Genomic DNA, 20059 nt, shown 5'->3' with positions numbered 1-20059 from the left:
AACGGGGCCTCCTGCTGCCGCTGCGCTGCCAGAGCACGATTTCTGTTCTCATCCTGAAGCAAAGTTCTTAACCCGAGGTACTATTTCTGGGTTAGCGGAGTCTGTAACTTGAAGTGTATGTAACCCAAGGTACCACTGTACTGGCAATAAGGAGCGGGAGATAAATATTTTAAATCAAAATAATGACTTCTTACCTCACCCTCTTGGTCAAAATGCTAATTATGGCTGTGTGGAATACATCCAACCAATGGGAGCAACTATATTAGCAAGGGATGACCATTTCTCCCCTGAGTTCCATGCCATCCCTTTGAGGAATTAACAGGCATGCATTAACTCTTAAGGACTAGGTGTTTTAAAACAACAGTAGATGCAGGGAGACTATATCCTGCCCACATTTTCAGATAATTTGTTTTCCAGGTAGACAAGTTTCCATGCCCTCACCCAGACAGTATTCGACAGCATTCATAACTGCAGCCATTCTTCAGGTACTAGAATGTTTTCTGACAAAAAAAGTGCAAATTTTATTTTCTGCTCTCAGATTGGTTGATACATTCGACCCGATCTTGTTCGTAGATCACACCCACTTGCCTCCGTGCTTCATCAGAGATGGTTGCTATTATTTCACTCTCGTGTAAAGGCATGACAGGACTTTCCTTCAAACCTACACAAAAGACAGGTTAATAGAACCTGGATTAATAGGAACAGTTCTGAGGTCTGAGTTTCAAAGTATATTTAGTCTGCAATCCTATGCATGTTTTCCTGGGCCTGTAATAACGATGTAGGAAAGGGGCCATTCAGATATCTAATAGATATCCCTGTTTTAGCACAAATCTAAACACTCCAAGTTATACAGGATCACATTTATGGCAGAGTTTTTAGAAAAGCAGTGTTCGTGGACAGAAGGGGATTTGCTGTGATGTCTATATGAAGCCTCCAGATTCAGGGCCAGTATGCCTCTGGGTAACAGTTGCTGGTGCGTAATATAGTAGGGGAGAGGTCTTTCCTTTCATGCGCTGCTTGTGAGATGCTTGGAAGCTGAGGCGGCCTGATAGATTTTCTTGTTTGAGCCAAGCAGCAAACGCTGCCTCAGCTAATCCCACCCAAATAAAGTGAAGGGCAGGGGCATATAGCGTCCACGCTATGTTGAAGTTACTTTGGCACCTGAGGCAAATATATATATATAATTTATCCTGCAGGTGCCTCTCCCCTCCCTGGTATTACAGTAAATTTCCAACAGCAATAAAACAGTAAATAACTAATGACTTGCTGTCCTTTCATGTAATTTAAAATTTTGATGGTTTGCTTTACCTCTAACGTTGCTAGGGGGAATCTTTTGCCATCCAGATTTTGCTGAACTTCAACTCCCATCAGAACCAGCCCAATGGGAAGATGGAAGGTGTAGTTCAGCAACATTGTGGAGGGCCAAAGGTTCCCCACACCTGACCTAATGGCAGGGCCAGCCCTCCTCAGAGACATGTGGTTGCTGGATGAGCTATTCACGCTCCTCAAAAACACCACCTCCACAGGAGCCTTACCCTTCAGTAGACATAGCCGGACATGTTCAGCTTCGTATCGGAGCCCAATGTCGTGCTCGAAGAACAGCGGTTCAGGAGAAGTTGGCAGGGGCCATTCCCAGCGCTTTCCTTTGAGAAACATAACTGTGGGGCTGTTCATGTGGTTGGGGATCTAGAGAAAGAGAAGCAACATGCATTTTCTGATGGGAAGCAGAGAAACTCTGGGATTTGTCTACTCTGTGAGAATCAAAGCGGTGATGTTCTATGATCTAGACCAGTGTTTCCCAACCTTGTGCCTCCAGCTGTTTTTGAACTACAACTCCCATCATCCCTGACTAGCAAGACCAGTGGCAAGGGATGATGGGAATTGTAGTCCAAAAACAGCTGGAGACACAAGGTTGGGAAACACTGATCTAGACTGTGCTGGTGACTGCTAGATTCCCATCTCCCTGATCAGTCTTAGCTAAGGGTGTCAGAGAATTCCAACAGAAATGGAGAAAAGAGTGGAAGTTGCCCCTGTTGGCTCTTTCATTCCACGTGTGTGGGTCAGAAATCAGGGTTCATTGCCGTTCTGTGAGGTGAATGGGGAAGAGAAGCCGCTGCTGCTCGGAGGCAGAATTGCCAGAAACACCATTGGTATTGCTGCCCTTTGGTTGCTAGGGGCCTGCCCTCGTCTGTGGGGTGTTGCAGCTGCTTGAGGAGTTCTCACTTATACATGTAGTCGGGTGAGGCGGCTCACACTGAGGACTAGCAACTTGCTAAGGTCACCTAGGGAGTTCATGACATGCAAAGGCAACTTATGAATCAGAGAACCATTTGGGTGGCAGCTTGAATTCTACAGCAACTCTCACTACCCAAGCCTAAAATCTCTCTCTGCTTCATTGTCCTTGCCATTTGGACTTCATTTCCCTCCAACATGACCAGTGGGGTGTAGATCCCTATTGAGCCACAAAAATCACTGAATGACTTTGGGTGTCATCGTTCTACTTCACAGGGTTGTTGTGACTTTAAAAGTAGTGAGGGGCAGACCTATATATGCCGCCTTGGATGTCTTGGGGGGGGAAATTTGATACAGAAGTAAGTAATCCTAATTTTTAAAAGTAAGTGTGCATCTTCCTCATCTCCATCATGTATAATACAATCACCATTTATGAATCCACAATATTCCATGCTACGGATGGGCAGAATGGAGATGACGTAATACTATATGATTTGCAGTAAATTCACATGGATTTCCGACTTCTACTAGCTTATCTATAGTAACAACAAAAATTGTGTCCATCCTGTTCTCCCTGAAGTTTGGTATTTAAAATTCTTCATCTCGAAGTAACTCAGGTGCAGATTTTATAGCATATCTATCCCAGGGTATGGATCACAGAGTACAGGAGGCCACTGGCTCCGTCTCGCTGAGCCACCATTTTGTACACCCAAGCCTCCATTTTGTACCTGTCGGTGGACCTTGTGCTTCTGGTAAAGTAAACAAAGCCCACCTCACAAGTCAGGCATCTGCCCACACCACTTAGCCAAGTACCTTGATGATCCCATCAGTTCCCCCAATTAATGCCTCTCCTGGTAGATCGATCATCATGGTGCAATTAAGCACAGCCTGCCGGTTCCCTGAGTAGTTGAGGACGATGCCAACGGTTTCATCCGCTCCTGGGAAGCACAGAAAAGGATGTGATGCAGCACTAATCCATATCTCCCAAACATTAATGATAGCCCTAGGGCTCCCACAAACTCCACTCTCTTCACCCCACTGTAGCAGCCTCACCTGACTCAAGTAGGAACCCTGAGGCTGTAATGCTTTGTGGCTTCTCAGGCCCAAAAATCATCGAAGCAAACTGAATGAGGTAGCAGCCCAAGTCCAGAATGACGCCTCCACCCAGTTTCTTATCCACCAGCCTTGGGATGTCATCCATCCGAAAGCCTAGTTGAGCTCGAAGCACCCTCAGGTCCCCAAGATCCTTCTTACTTAGCAGAGTGCGGATCTGCTCGGATACAGGGAAGAATCTTGTCCAGAAGCCCTGGAAGAGATGGAGGCTAATTTACACCCTGCATTTCCATTCGGGAAAAGAAAGAGGGAGTGGGTATGGAGAACAATTTGGCATTTGACGCAGAGTTTCAGAAGCTCAGGAACTTCAGCCTGTGTGTCATACTAACAAGTGTCTCAGCAAACCAAGTTTCTAGTCCTTAAGATATTTAAAAGTGTGTGGGCAATGCCTGGTGCAAACTGTAAAACTAAGAGAAGGCTGAGAAGCGGGTGAATCTTCTGAATTTTTATTTTTATTTTTTATTTTTTTTTGCCCCTCCACAGTGACTAGTGTTTAATGCAAGGGTCAGCAAACTTTTTCAGCAGGGGGCCGGTTCACTGTCCCGAAGACCTTGTGGGGGCCGGACTATATTTTGAAAAAAAATAAATAAATGAAAGAAGGTGATTGGGCCAGATCCGGCCCCCGGGCCTTAGTTTGTCTACCCATGGTTTAATGGGTTAGGTGCACTGCAATTTTAGGTAAGAAAAAAACAAACGAGCCCATTGGCTTATAAATCCAGCAAATAAAGCACTAGACTGGCTAGGGAGAGCCAGTATAGTGTAGTGAGTGGCAGGAGATAAAACTGAAAAAATAAGTGGGATGTATGGAAAAGAAAGAGTGATTCAAACATGTGAATGTACTAAAGAACAGAATTTGGGAAAGAGCCATTGCTCAGTGGCAGAGTATCTGCCTTGAGTGCAGAAGGTCGCAGATTCAATCCTTGGCAGCTCCAGGTAGGGCTGGGGGAGAACTTTGAAACCCTGGACAGCTACTGACAGTCAGTGGAGACAATATTGAGCTAGATGGACCGTTGGCCTGATTTGGTATAAGGCAGCTAGCTTCCAATGTAAAAGGTAAAGGGACCCCTGACCATTAGGTCCAGTCGTGACCGACTCTGGGGTTGCGGCGCTCATCTTGCTTTATTGGCCGAGGGAGCCGGTGGCCAGCATGACTAAGCCGCTTCTGGCCAACCAGAGCAGCGCACGGAAACGCCGTTTCCTTCCCGCTGGAGTGGTACCTATTTATCTACTTGCACTTTGACATGCTTTTGAACTGCTAGGTTGGCAGGAGCAGGGACCGAGCAATGGGAGCTCACCCAGTCGCGGGGATTCGAACCGGCAACCTTCTGATCGGCAAGTCCTAGGCCCTGTGGTTTAACCCACAGCGCAACCCGCGTCCTTAGCTTCCAATGTAGAATGTGCAAATCAGGCAACTTTTCATTATTTATCCAAGTTGGAGAATCCTCATACAGATTTCAATTCTATCCTGGCAATCATAAGGGCTAGAAACTTCAGGGTGTGTTATAAATTGAAACAAAAATCTGGAATTCCGCTACACTTGCTCACCTCTTTGCCTAAGGCGGGAGATGAACTGGAAGAACAAGGAGGGAGGGAGTGCAGGAGGCAGGGGAGAGAATGAGGAGGAAGCGCAGTAATATATACGGGTTTATTGGAGTCAAGATCTACAAAAGCAAATGTGCAGGATTAGCAGCATGTGACTGGAAATCAGTGACAGCCCAGACTGCTAACAGTCTTGCCAGGACCTTGCCAGTGCCCCAGAGTTCACATGGTAAAGGTTGCAATGTCAGCTCGCGCCTTGCAAAACTTTAAGCTTGCCACATTTATTAGATTGCCTGTTTCCCTGTCACAGCTGCACAATGCTGACATTCAGCAGGCAAAACATTCCTCCTCACTATGTCTGCAATCATAAGGGAGAGCTGCACCTGCTGAATTTCTACCTGTTGCACAGTATCTCTATGGGAGTGTTGCCAGAAGATGATCAGTGGGGACAACTCTGCTTCCTGCATTGTTCAGAGCAGCTTAATTGTGTTCTCTTGCTAGCAGTTAACCGCAATTCCTTTGGTAGCCAGATATCTAAAAGAGAATCTCATCCCTTATATAACCAGCTGATCACCATGCTCTGCAGGAGATGCCTTCTGTAAATAGCATCTACTTGGAAGGTCAATTCTGTACAATGCAAGAATCGAACCTTTAGCATAGTGACACCTACCCTTTAGAAATCCCTCCCATTATATGTCAGCCAGGAGCCGTCTCTGTTTGTAAGCTAATTTGGGCCCATGTTGTATAGGGACTGTAGGGAAGCGGGTGGCACTGTGGGTAACAGCCTCTGCGCCTAGGGCTTGCCGATCAAAAGGTCGGCGGTTCGAATCCCCGCGGCGGGGTGCGCTCCCGCTGCTCAGTCCCAGCGCCTGCCAACCTAGCAGTTCGAAAGCACCCCTAAGTGCAAGTAGATAAATAGGGACCGCTTACCAGCGGGAAGGTAAACGGCGTTCCGTGTGCTGCGCTGGCTCGCCAGATGCAGCTTTGTCACGCTGGCCACGTGACCCGGAAGTGTCTCCGGACAGCGCTGGCCCCCGGCCTATAGAGTGAGATGAGTGCACAACCCTAGAGTCTGTCAAGACTGGCCCGTACGGGCAGGGGTACCTTTACCTTTACCTGTATAGGGCCATGTGAATTAACATAAGACCCTTGAACTTGTTACCAATTTATCAGGCTTCCCATTACCAGAGATTGTGGTTTGTTGCTTTCTAATAAGCCAGTATCAGCAAACGCCAGCAACAAACCACAGCTTTAAGATTGGCTAGCAATCATCAAACAAACCATGATCCCTGGATGAGATGTAACAGGAAACTAAGGCTTCCCGGTTGCAACAGGGGAGGAGTGTGCAATAGCATAGTGCTCATTCACAGTAAACCATAATTAGCTAAAAGGTCACCTCTAGACTGTCAGTAATTTGCTGGACGGATTCAACTGTTTACCAGAAATTTAGGTTTTGCACAATGATTAAAATATTCTGTTGCTCTTGTACAACAAATCCACTTTTTAATTTTTTTAAAAAGGACTTCTTGCAGTTAGGAAAGTGATGCAGAAACGTAGTAACAACTGTGGGATAAACAACTGATTAACAGAAAGATGTAGGACCACTGGGCAAACAAATCAGATGAGTGCTCATTGCCATATAACCTCAGTGCAAACATATAAAAATGAATGTTCAATGAAGACCAGACGTAGCCTAACCTCTGTGTAAGCTTTGTGCAAGCAAATCGGCATGAATGCTCAATAAACAGGCAGAAATAGGACTTGAACCCATATCTTGCAGACAGTCTCCACTCTTTTCCTGCTGGATCACACTGACTGCTTCCCACGTTACCCCAATATTTCCTACCTCCATGAGGAACACACTGTTCTCTTTAGCCACTTGTACCATGTCCCAGACTTCTGCTGCATTCATGCCCATGGGTTTTTCACACAGGACGTTCTTCTTCGCACGGAGGAAGAGGAGGACGAGTGCATGATGCTGAGTATGGACCGACCCCACATAGACCACGTCTGAAAGAGAGATCCCGGCAGGTGGGGAGCAGAAAATGGGGAGCAAAGCAAAATTTTAGTCACAAAACCTGTAGGCTCAACCTCAGTCTGTTTTCTGTGGCCTGAAACTAGTGAAATGATAAAGATGTTTCTGAGCAAATGTAGAGAGCATTCCCTCACCACTATCACAGCCAACCTCTCAAAGATCCGGGATTAGTGGCCAAAGCTTCTATGTTAGAAGGTGGGACTTTCCATGGTAACTTGAACCCCACCACTATGAAACCACTGGAGAGAAACCAAGAATCTGAGTTTTGCTCCTTATTCTGGCTGGGTTCCAGATCCTGAGAAGCCTGGAGTATGTTTAATACAGGGGTCTGTTTAATATAACAGCCTATGGGCCTGGCCTGATCCAGCCCACACAGCCTTCCCAACTGAGCCACCAGCATCTCACTGTCTTCTCAGCCTCTTAGCAATCTGTCCATGGGGAGGCGGAATGGCCTTCCCTTTCTCCATGTGCAGAACATTTAGCTTCTGCTCTGCATGAAAAAGACTGTCTTTCCTCATAGCACAGTCCTTCCATGCAGCTTCTTCATGGAGAAAGAGAGACATCTATTTTCCTCTGACTTTTGTGCTGAACTGTGAAGATGAAACTCCTGTTTCTCACACAGCTCTGTCTAGAAATTCTACCATCTCCTCATAGAGCTGTGGGTTGAGGGGCTATTTGAGCTGAGCCGAGCTATTGTATTTCTATGCTGCTTTTCATTCAAATGAATCTCAAAGCGGCTTACAAACAATAAATAACAATAACATAATAAAGCAGAATAGAACAAATACAACATAAATCATATAAAATAATTAACGAATCTCCAACAAAATGATTGCAACCTGTAAAACACTATTAACAGAAAATAAGCAAAATGTCACAATTACAGCAAAAGTAATGTTATGTGATTAACAAATTGACGTTTATAATCTATAAAACAATATTAACAATTCCAGCAAATAGCAACTAAAAAATATAAGCTAAGTGCTGTTAAGTTCACACACACGCTCTCCACTCCCCTATGCCTCATAATCTTTCACTGTATTCAGTGCATTAAAATACAGTACACATAAGATATACATAATGCCGTTGTTAAGCAAGCTCAGCAGTCTGACCTGCTATGAGACAGCTTCCTATTGTTCTTTTGCAGGGTAATTAAGAGATGTGTACAAGGGACAGAGAGAGGGTGGTGTCTGATGTCTTCCTGTCTGAAAGCTGTTTCCAGTTTGATATCCAGATTCCATTAGAACAGCCTTCCCTAGCTTGGTACCCTCAAGATGGGTAGAACTCCCATCATCCCTGACTCTGGGCCTGGGTGCTGGCTGGGCCTGATGGGAGGCATAATCCAGAACACCTGGAGGGCACCAAGCTGGGGAAGGCTGCCTTAGAAGATCACACCTCGTTCCCCTTTCCCCACTTGGGCTGATTTTCCAAGCTTCATCCACCTCACCTATGTCAGGGTCCTCTGCCAATTCTTCATACGATCCATAGGCCTTAGGAATATTATGCTGCTTGGCATATTCCTCAGAGCGCTTGAGGTCTCGAGAAGCAATGGCAGCTACCTGGGGAGGGAAGAGCCAGCCTATGAGAGAAGAGGTCGTGAGCGACAGAGCCTCACGTCACCCTAGTTTGTAACTGAATGCCAAAGTTACAAGCTGATCACTTTTTGTACCATCACAAGAATGATAGGAGTCTGCTTTATAGTGAGTCAGAGCATTGGTCCATTTAGCTTTAATATCGTCTGCACTGACAACAACTGGAATAAATTCATTGAATATATAAAGGAGAACAATAAAAGTTTAAAGACACTAGCAGGACTGGAATAATACCTTCAATGTAAATTAGTAGAGTTATGATAATAATATACGCAATAAGTATGTGATGTATATACCAGCAGCTGGGAGGGAGGGAAGTCAAGACTCGGCAGAGTCAAAGGGTTTATATTGTGATAATAAGAATTGTTGGAAAAAGGATCATATGAAGAAAACAATAAAAATTTATTTGAAAAATATATATATATCGTCTGCACTGACAGGCAGCGGCTCCAGGGTTTCAGTCAGGGCAGGGGCATAGGAAGGAGGGGGCGGGGAGTCTGCCCAGGTGTCACCCTGAGGGGGGGGTGTCAAAATGGCAGCCAGCCAAGGGCTACCCTCACAGTAGGGTGGCCGAGGGTGCGCGTGCGCCGTTGTTATGGGCACTGCTCGAGCACCATCCATATGGGCGCCACTTGAGTGTCGTCCGTATCAGCAGTGCGCATGCACCACTGGGTTATTTGCCCTGCCCCTTGACACCCTGCACCGAGTGCCGAAGAGCCTTCCTTCGCCACCGAGTCAGGGACCTCTTTCCCCATCCCTACTTAGAGATGTCTGGAATTGAACTTGGGACCTTCTGCATGCAAAGCAGGTGCTCTGCCTCCTGAGCTAGGGCCCCTTTCAAAAATCAATATAAAGAATGGTGCCTTCCACCCTCACCCTCAACCCATGTGAGTGATGATAGTGCCCTTTGGTGATTATGAGTACAGAAGCAGGGAACAGCGACTCTTCTCAGTTAAATCTTTTTGCAGCATTTGGCTGTAATGCGCATCAAGTTCTGACAAATCCTGAATCTCGAGGTGTGGCTCCTAGGAGGGATTTCATGCTTACCTGAGGTGAAGTGGGATCTGTATAAGGCTGCACATATCAAACCCAGGAACCCAGGTGGGTGATGAAGAGAGGGAGCAGCTTTGCACAACTAAAACTTGTGTCTCTAAGCTTCAGGGAAATGCCAGGATCAGGGGCAGGGGGATGGGCTTTGTCAGCAAGTGAGAAGTGTGGCGTGCACAAATGTTTAACAATGAGATGTATAAATGCTGCACAATCAGATCAGGATGAATGCTCATTATCACATAACAACACCACAAACAAATAAGAGCGAATGCTTAATAAGAAACTGGCACCATCTAACTTATGTGGAAGCTTTGTGCAAGCAAATTACGGTAGGATGGATGCTTAGTAATCAGATCATCCGGAGGAGATCGTTTGGAATCTTTCTGTGTTTTGTTTTGTCTGTTTGAATGAGATACCCATCAGAGCTTGAAGAAGATGACACCCTTGAGCAGAGAGAAGGAAGAAGAGAGGTAGCAGAAATAACAGCTGGCAGTTTTTCAAAGGCAAGAGACAGAGAGTTGGGAGATTTTAGCTGATGTTAGCTGAAACTGGGGGTGTAGCCTTGGGTGGCTGCCCAAAATGCACTTTTCTCATGAAGACACATTTTCTCTTGAAGGAGTGGCAGTCATGCTCTGCTTCTTGTTGTTGTTTTTGTCAGTTGGTTAAAAGAAAAGGCTACTGCTACCCAGAACTGCAGCAAAATGTTGCGACTCTTTCCCTTGTAACCTTTTCTACTCTGGAGAGCTGCATCTAGGCAGTGGAGACAGGCTAGCCCAACCTTTGCCAGCCTGGTGCCCTCCAGATGTTTTGGAGGGCACCAGGTTGGTAGACCAAACCATGTCCGTCCTGACAATCCTGAGCTAGATGGACCAAGTGGTTTGACTTAGTATAAGGCAGCTCCCTGATAGATCACACAGACCATGCATACAGGTTCACATAGAAAGTGTTGTATGGAAGCAAAGTGGCCGAGACTGGAGCACCAGCAGTCAAAGAAAGTGATGGTTCCTGGAATGGCAGATCAGGAGAACAGCAGCCCATCATGTAATGGAATACAATTGCTGTCGGGGGTTCCACCCTGACACTTCTTGTTTTTAAGTTACATCTACATCCCAGCTTTCCTCCAAGGAGCTCAAAGCGACATGCATGGCAATCCCCTCCCCATTTTATCCTCACAGCAACCCTGCGAGGTAGAGATTAGTCTGAGAGACTGTGAATGGCCCAAGGACACCCAGTGAGCTTTATGGCTGAGCCATTCAACACTCTAACCCAGTTTTTTCTTGAACTTGGGTCCTCAGCTGTTGTTGGACTACAACTCCCATTATCCCTAGCTGGCAGGGCCAGTAGTCAGGGAGGGTGGGAGTTGTAGTCCAACAGCAGCGGGAAACCCAAGTCTGAGAAACACGACTGTAACCACTACGCCACGTTCGCTCTCATTGTCAACACTTAATTTCTGGCAGGACACCTGTGTCTTTTAACATGTGAAGCAGTAACAGAGAAGACAAGGGCTTTTGAGGCACAACTACACCATGTTAAACTGCCAGTCCACCTCACTTGTTCATTATTGTCAGCACTGACTGTCTTCAGCTTTCCAGGGTTCCAGGCAGGGAGCCTATTCCAGCCCTAGCCAGATACACCAGGGATGGAGCTTGGGAACTTCTGTATGCAAAGCATGAGCCCCACAGCTGAGCTTATAACCAAGCTTCCCCTCATAGTAAATGGGGCAATTTGTCCCTCTACCCCACTGTTCTCTGACTGGCAGCTGTTCTTCCAGGTCTTTCTCTAGAAAGTAATTCTTTCTCCAGAATCACTACATGAGAATCTATTTTTAAAAAAATAATAACTGGCAATAGCAGAGATAGAACTTCTGCCTGCAAAAACCATGTAAAGGGTAAAGGTAAAGGGACTCTTGACCATTAGGTCCAGTCATGACCGACTCTGGGGTTGCGGCGCTCATCTCACTTTATTGGCCGAGGGAGCCGGCATACAGCTTCCGGGTCATGTGGCCAGCATGACTAAGCCACTTCTGGCGAACCAGAGCAGCACACGGAAACGCCGTTTACCTTCCCGCCGGAGCGGTACCTATTTATCTACTTGCACTTTGACGTGCTTTCGAACTGCTAGGTTAGCAGGAGCAGGGACTGAGCAACAGGAGCTCACCCTGTCAGGGGATTCGAACTGCCAACCTTCTGATCGGCAAGTCCTAGGCTCTGTGGTTTAACCCACAGTGCCACCTGCATCCCCGCAAAAACCACATGCTCCACCGCAAAGCTAAGGCCCCTCACTTTTCTAGCATGGGGAGGGAAATATTTGCCAGCTATGTTTCTAGTGACAGGGAGCTCTTAACGGCACAGAAGCTCTCCCAGAAGAAAGCTGGCAATTCTATTATCAAAGTGTGATAGAATATGGTCTTGGCTGCCCTGTGCCCCCATGCCACCCACCCACACCTTTTGCTCCAGGCCTGTTATCCAACCTTGTGATCCACTGCCGGCAAAGTCTTCAAGGCCACGATGAAATCGTGGCTGATCTTCCCAGCAGAGCAGATCCCCCAACGGAGAGCCATTTTGAATTCCTGAAGCGATGCGGCGGAGAGGTGCTGTTCCTTCTGCCTGTTTTCTTCAGGAGGGTGCAGCAGTTTGTCACTCAGCTGCCCACACAGAGGGCTGAGGCTTAGCGTAAAGAGGCAGGCTGGGGAGCCCAAGGGCAGGTAGAGGCCTGCTTGCCTACTTCCAGAAGTGTTCGCGCAGGTGAGAAGAGGAATGAGGCAATGATGCACAGGACAGGGAGGAGGAATCCTGGCTTTTCAGGGCAAGCGCGTGGGCTGAACACATGACCAACGCTACCTTACACTGAGTCAGGCCGCTGATCTATCTAGCCTGGTAGGGTCTATTTTGAGTATGGGCCAGAGGGTGGGGAGGAAGACTCATTTTGCATTTCAAGGTAAATCTGAGTAATCTGCACTTTCTGGAACAACAAAGCCATCCTTTGAAATTCTCGGAATTCTGCGATGTCAAGTAAAGTGTGCAAAAAAAAAAAAAAAGTGTTTTCAAAGGTCCATAAGAATTGCAAGAATTCATTAACATAACGTTCAAAAATTGCATCGCATCAGCGGAAATTGTTCTGCAAATGTCTGTATATTAGGCAACATTGCATACAACCATGTATATATATATTGGGAGAAATTCTTACGAAAATGCTGGTGAATTTTCATGCGGACTTAAAAAACAAACAAACCCAAAAACCTGATGTTGAGATCAGATGGGGGGGGGGATGAGAAACTGAGGGAACCCAAACGTGACAGTTTCCCCACCCCCAATTTTGAACCTGATTGCTATTCAGGAATTCAGAGAGAGGAAGACAGAAGATCTACCCACCGTGGAAGAATGGCAGATGAAGGTGATAGACTATATGGGACTGGCAGAAATGACCGGCAGAATCCGAGACCAGGGAAGAGAGACGGCGGAAGAAGATTGGAAGAAATTTAAGGACTATCTTAAGAAACATTGTAAAATTATTATTAGAACGATGTTGGTTTAGAAATTAAGTGGTTTCTAGCTGTAATGATCATGCAATTAAGAAAAGAAAGGTTGAAAATCAATAGAAATTATGGGAGGGATTTGCTGAATTAAATAATTAGAAATTGGAATACAGAAAGGGGAGGTATGAGGAGGTCGGGAAAGTAAGGTATAAGAAAATAAGGGATCGAAATTATACTTGTTGTCTGTGTTTTGTTTGTATTTTTGTTCTTTTTTATTTTATATAACTTTTTGGAAACCTCAATAAATATCTTTTTTTAAAAAAAAAAATGGAATTCAGAGAGGGTGGGTTTGGGCCCTTCCCCCAGCCTTGGCACTTGAGATTCTTGTACTGTAAATGGAGATGTAAGAAACTGAAACATGGACCATCTCTCTCAGTGCTCCGTCATGAAGCTGCAGCCCCTTTCCCTTGATTCCTGAGGATCAGTGGACGTTTTGCAGTTTAAGCAAGCATCTCCACCCCCACCCAGCTGTCCATTACTGGATCCCACCAGCAGGCAGCAAAACTGGGCACCGGCTAAGTTCAGCAGACAGCACAGAGCTGCATAACAGGTAGAAATCAACTGACAAAGCTTTTTCTCAGTGATGCTGGCGAGAGCTTGTTTCCTGCTACTTAGGTTCTGTGTCTGTTACACAGTCTTCACCCTGCGAATCTTCCTCTCTCACACAGCTCCTTCCTTCACTGCTTGCATTTCAGAGGGTAGTGAAAACTTTGCCATTTAATCAGGCTCTTGTTGCCCTCCTAGTTATTTGCACAGTTGTGGGTTTCATTGTTTTCTGTCATTCCTTTCTCTCATCTTTGTTTGTTCTTACAATATTACTGAATGAGCGCTATCTGGATAATATTTCTCTTTTATTGTAGTTCTCTTTTATCGCTGTGTTTGTTTTTAACTGTTCTCAAGCTTTGTGTGTGTTTCGTGGATCTGTATGTCACTTTGAGACTTTTTGGTGGGAACTTGTGAATAAGTGAAATAATAATAATAATAATAATAATAATAATAATAATAATATATTTTATTGGGTTTAATTGTGCACTGCTCTGCACTTTAGAAAGGAAGAGGAGATAAATAATTTAAATCAATCAATCAATCAATCACTCAATTAGCTTTCTTTTTACTTTTTTTATAATTCTTATGTTACATTAATAAACATTATCATATTACATCACAGGACTTGTTATACTATATACAAGGATAATATACAAAAGGGGGGGAAAGGAAATATTCCAGAGTCATATATGTACCAACACTTTGGCACAATCCCGTTGTATATTCCTTTTTTACAAATGAATGTACTCTTATTGTTATAAATTTCTTCACATTTTATCTAATACATTCCTATATCAATATGTACCCTTGATCTTATTTCTCAACTCAATCTCTCTCCAAAGTCAATCGAATGCTAGCACAGATAGCGAACCCTTACTGTATTTTTGAACATATATCTTATATCTATCCCACTTTTCCATAAATTTTTGTTTTGAGCTGCCTCTCAGGCTATTTGTCTACTGCGCCATTTCAGTTACCTGTCCTCCCCTGCAACATCCCAGGGCTGGTTGCAGCAACATAATCATACAACTGAAAACAAACGTACGAGTTTATATACAATTATAAAAGCAAGGGAAACACCTCCAGAGAAAGGAAGCGAGTACCACAAAAATATCTTAACAGTCAAAGGCCACAATAAAGAGGTGTGCTTTCATCATATGAGGGAGGATGTACAATGAAGATGCTTGATGCACCTCTTCACCCTGCTCATTGCACCACTGGCAGAGGAAGGGGGTGCGGTGGGTACGGCCTGCCCCAGGTGTCACCCCTGAAGGGGGGTGACATCGCTGCCCCGCCCCCTTGGGATGCTTGCTCCGCCCCTGCAGATGGCTCGCCTCACCCCCGGGTGCACAGCATGTGCGCCGCTCCAGGTGCCGGAGCAACTAGCTCCGCCTCTGCATTGCACACTCCCTTTTCCCCATGAAACCCAGGCATCCTAGAACCTGTTTTTAATTAGAGGAATTAGCTTTGGAATATAGTGAGTCATTATGAGGAACTTGCCTCTAGGCATGTGTGAAGCGCGTTGCTGTTCCAGCACCATTAATGCCATTATTCTCATCACCCCCAAATCTGAGGAAGCTGTGATAGGGTTTCTAGGTAAAAAGTGATGGTTGTTTCCTAGAAGGGTTGTCTTTTATGTCTCTCATTTGGTCATTTTTGTGACTAGCTTGATGAAGAGTTCTGTAGCTTCTGCATACTATTTCCTAACAACTCGGTTGGTCTAACCTTCCTATATACATAAAAATGTAACGCTGTCATCACACAGCTATTGTTGATTTCAAAATGGTAGTTTGGAACAACTGCAAAGCTTTGGATAAAGCTGTTTTTTTTTCTGCAAGGGGGTAGGTGGAGTTAGCAAACAATGTAAGCAGAGCTGCAACCCTTAGTCAGAACATACAGGTGAAACTCGGAAAATTAGACTATTGTGGAAAAGTTCATTTATTTCAGTAATTCAACTTAAAAGGTGAAACTAATATATGAGATAGACTCATGACATGCAAAGCGAGATATGTCAAGCCTTTATTTGTTATAATTGTGATGTTTGTGGCGTACAGCTGAAGAAAACCCCAAATTAACAATCTCAGAAAATTATAATATTAAATGAAATCAGCAAAACAAGGACTGCAAATAGAGCAATATTGGACCTCTGAGAAGTAGAAGCATGCACATGTACTCAGTACTTGGTTTGGGCCCCTTTTGCATCAATTACTGCCTCAATGCGGCGTGGCATGGGTGCTATCAGCCGGTGGCACTGCAGAGGTGTTATGGAAGACCATAACATCAGAAAAGAGATTTGGACTAACACCAGCTGATGACATGGCTCCCCAAATCTCTTTTCTGATGAGAGCAGCTTTTGCATCTCATTTGGAAACCAAGGACCCAGAGTCTGGAGGAAGAATGGGGAGGCACACAATGCCAGTTGCTTGAAGTCCAATGTGAAGTTTCCACAGTCTGTATTGATTTGGGGAGCCATGTCATCAGCTGGTGTTGGTCCACTGTGCTAAATTAAGTCCAGGGTCAATGCAGCCATCTACCAAGAGATTTTGGAGCACATCATGCTTCCTTCCACAGACGAGCTTTATGGGGATGCTGATTTCATTTTCCAGCAGGACTTTGTCACCTGCCCACACTGCCAAAAGTACCAAAACCTGGTTCAGTGCCCATGGGATTACTGTGCTTGATTGGCCAGCAAACCCGCCTGACCTGAACCCCATAGAGAATCTATGGGGCATTGCCAAGAGAAAGATGAGAGACATGAGACCGAGCAATGCAGAAGAGCTGAAGGTTGCTATTGAAGCTTCCTGGTCTTCCATAACACCTCAGCAGTGCCACAGGCTGATAGCATCCATGCCACGCCGCATTGAGGCAGTAATTGATGCAAGTACTGAGTACATGTGCATGCTTCTACTTCTCAGAGGTCCAATATTGCTCTATTTGCAGTCCTTGTTTTGCTGATTTCATTTAATATTCTAATTTTCTGAGATTGTTAATTTGGGGTTTTCATCAGCTGTACGCCATAAACATCACAATTATAACAAATAAAGGCTTGACATATCTCGCTTTGCATGTCATGAGTCTATCTCATATATTAGTTTCACCTTTTAAGTTGAATTACTGAAATAAATGAACTTTTCCACAATATTCTAATTTTCCGAATTTCACCTGTAAGAAGAGCATGCTGGATCAGGCCAATGTCCCATCTAGTCCAGCATCCTGTTTTCACGGTGGCCAGTCAGATATCCATGGAAAGCCCATAAACAGGACCCAACTCCCAAAGTTTCCAGCAATTAGGATAATAATGGCAATGCGGATTTTGAAATTCTCCTATAAGGAAGCATAGTAGTGAGTAGAGCCCAACAACACTGAGCTGACTCCAGTAACTTACTGGGTCGCCAGCAATTTGTGTCTTCTGTTTCCTTGTTCCTCCACACCTGCTCTCTTAAACTGGGTGGTTGCAAGATTTTATCTCTTAATCTCTCCCTTGTTGTTTTGTAAACCTTCTCCCTGGAAAAATGGGGTGCTAATTTTAATTTCAGGTGCCATCTGTTTTCCTGGCCTCAGCGATGCATTTTGCAACACCCAGGGTGTAAAGCCTGTGTCAAGCTTTGCCTTTAAACTGGCTTGATTAAAACTGCTCTGCTATCCAGACGCAATCTCCATTGAGTTCAATGAGATCTGCATCCTAGGACGGATCATTAGGAACAGTCTAAACACTCATTATTTCTTCCCCAACGAAACTTGAAATTGTTGGTGTCTTGAGAATACTTTAAGTATGCTGCAGAACGCCTTGTGGGTGTGGCAGCCATGGTGTGTGGTATCCCCTTCCAGCTTTGTAGCATTCAAAAGTTTTCGGTGCTTTCTGCTCATGCTGACTGCAGTACAGTGGTACCTCAGGTTACAGACACTTCAGGTTACAGGCGCTTCAGGTTACAGACTCTGCTAACCCAGAAATAGTACCTCGGGTTAAGAACTTTGCTTCAGGATGAGAACAGAAATTGCGCGGCAGCGGCAGCAGGAGGCCCCATTAGCTAAAGTGGTACCTCAGGTTAAGAACAGTTTCAGGTTAAGAACGGACCTCCAGAACGAATTAAGTTCTTAACCTGAGGCACCACTGTACTTCTGCAGGTGTGGACTGAGAGGTTCTATTAGAAACATATCCTTGCTGACTAGTGCTCTGAAGATGTTTTGGACTACAATTCCCAAACACCTTGAGAGCTGTAATTGGAGCTGCTGGGCTCTGTAGTCTAAAGCATCGGGGGGGGGGGGGCACCAGGATGGGCAAAGGCTGCTCTAGAACTAAGACCTATTTATTTCTACTTCCCTTAATCTTGTTTTCCCCCCACACGCCTACACAAGCTCAAATGAAAGCCAAGCCTTTTTGATCTGTAGTGTGACTGTTTCTTCTCTGATGACACTAGACAGCCAAAGCTTGTTGCCTTCAGCAATCTTGCAAAGTGACTGTGACACCTGGGCTAATAGAGCCCATTATGTCCCAATAGCCCAAACCTAATCCATCATTCTAGGTGTTTTCCCATGTTATTCTATTGAAATATTAAATTTTCACAGCACAATCCTATTCAAGTCCCGTTGAATACATTGGAGCGTTTTCTGATTGCCACCACCTTTCTCATCTCAAACATTTTGCATGAAGATCCCCAGGCAACTTTCTTCCTAATCTTACAATAGCTCCTTTCTTTAATCTTCTTAAATTCTTGCCAGAATCCGAATTGGTTGGCTGGGATGAAATCTTACAGGCTCAGATGGTGTAGCGTGGCTCACACCGTTCCATAAAGATGCTGAACGACTGACACTGTTGTTGCACCTGCAGCCCAGGGAAAAGCACTGAGAACAGCTCTGTCCGGCACCTCTTGTGGTGTAGTGGTTAAGAGTGGTAGACTCGTAATCTGGGGAACCGGGTTCGCATCTCCGCTCCTCCACATGCAGCTGCTGGGTGACTTTGGGCTAGTCACACTTTTCTGAAGTCTCTCAGCCCCACTCACCTCACAGAGTGTTTGTTGTGGGGGAGGAAGGGAAAGGAGAATGTTAGCTGCTTTGAGACTCCTTAGGGGAGTGATAAAGCGGGATATCAAATCCAAACTCTTCCTCCTCCATTTTGTGTGCTGTTACATAAATGCTTTTCAAAGGATGACCTGCCTAAGTGCTGAAGTAAGCTGGTATTGACATTAATAATCATACTGAGTCAGCCTATTGGTCCGTCTAGCTCAGTAGTGTTTACTTTCCAGGGTTTCAGGGTGGGGGTCCTCTCCCTGTCCTACCTGGAGATGCTGAGGAATGAATCTGGGATTTATTTATTTTTGCATGCAGAGCAGATGTTCTACCCCCGAGACACAGGCCTTCCCCCAAATCCTATGCCCCCCTTTTTCCATCGATCTCTGTACCATCAAACCAAAGGGATGTGAAATTCGCAGAGTCCTTTTCTAGGCTCTCGATCCAGCTGAAGTTACTTGTGAGTGAGATGGTGATCCCTGTGCACACTTACTGGGTAAGGGGGACTTGCTTCTGTGTAAACTTAAGAGAGCACACTGAGCTGCCTGTCCCATTGAAAACAATGGAGCAAGTTAAAGTCACGACAAAAAACAACAACTTCTGCCCCATTGCTTTCAATGGAAATTGCTTGTCATGGCTAATTTTAATTGGGGCCTAATCTTGGAGGCTGTATTGGATATTTTTCAGCTTATTAAACCAAACTGCCATCGTGGAAGTTAGAGATTTGCTATAAACACACACACACACACACACACACACACACACACACACACACACAGAGAGAGAGAGAGAGAGACAGAGAGAGAGAGAGAGAGAGAGAGAGAGAGAGAGAGAGAATCTAGTGGATGCAGTTCATACTACTTTGCAATCTACACTTCATAACTTTGATGTTATAAACCACAGGGGGGAGCAACCTACAACCCAGGGGCTGCATTTTATAAAGCCCTTAATACCTCCTGATAAGGGACGTGGGTGGCGCTGTGGGTAAAAGCCTCAGTGCCTAGGACTTGCCGATCGAAAGGTCGGCGGTTCGAATCCCCGCTGCGGGGTGCGCTCCCGTCGCTCGGTCCCAGCACCTGCCAACCTAGCAGTTCGAAAGCACCCCCGAGTGCAAGTAGATAAATAGGGACCGCTTACTAGCGGGAAGGTAAAGGGCGTTCCGTGTGCTGCGCTGGTTCGCCAGATGCAGCTTGTCATGCTGGCCACGTGAGCTGGAAGTGTCTGCGGACAGCGCTGGCTCCCGGCCTCTAGAGTGAGATGAGCGCACAACCCTAGAGTCTGTCAAGACTGGCCCGTACGGGCAGGGGTACCTTTACCTTTACCTCCTGATAAAATAAACAGATATTCTCTATTTTGGAAAGCTGTTTGTTTGTTCACTATACATTTGGGCACCTTTTAAGATAATGGAAC

General features: G+C 45.4%; 1 protein-coding gene across 2 annotated transcripts; it reads right to left on the bottom strand.

The window, feature by feature from the left end:
- Window positions 1–452: 452 nt before the first annotated feature.
- LOC114582780 (trans-1,2-dihydrobenzene-1,2-diol dehydrogenase-like) lies at window positions 453–12348 on the bottom strand. 2 transcript variants are annotated; one of them, XM_077917110.1, is made up of 7 exons: window positions 12032–12348; window positions 8367–8478; window positions 6731–6894; window positions 3487–3538; window positions 3046–3170; window positions 1536–1686; window positions 453–661 (listed from the first exon to the last, which is right to left on the bottom strand). In XM_077917110.1, exons 1-7 carry the CDS (start codon window positions 12119–12121, stop codon window positions 522–524), a joined length of 834 nt encoding a protein of 277 aa, XP_077773236.1. In that variant the 5' UTR covers window positions 12122–12348; the 3' UTR covers window positions 453–521. The 2 variants fall into 2 exon arrangements, with proteins under 2 accessions (XP_077773236.1, XP_028559877.1); XM_028704044.2 differs by having other exon boundaries at window positions 468–661; window positions 3286–3538; window positions 12032–12342.
- Between the last annotated feature and the right edge of the window lie 7711 nt (window positions 12349–20059).

Source organism: Podarcis muralis, chromosome 13, assembly GCF_964188315.1.
Source record: "Podarcis muralis chromosome 13, rPodMur119.hap1.1, whole genome shotgun sequence".
Classification (NCBI taxonomy): Eukaryota; Metazoa; Chordata; class Lepidosauria; order Squamata; family Lacertidae; genus Podarcis; species Podarcis muralis.
This window is presented reverse-complemented; position numbering and strand designations above follow the sequence as displayed.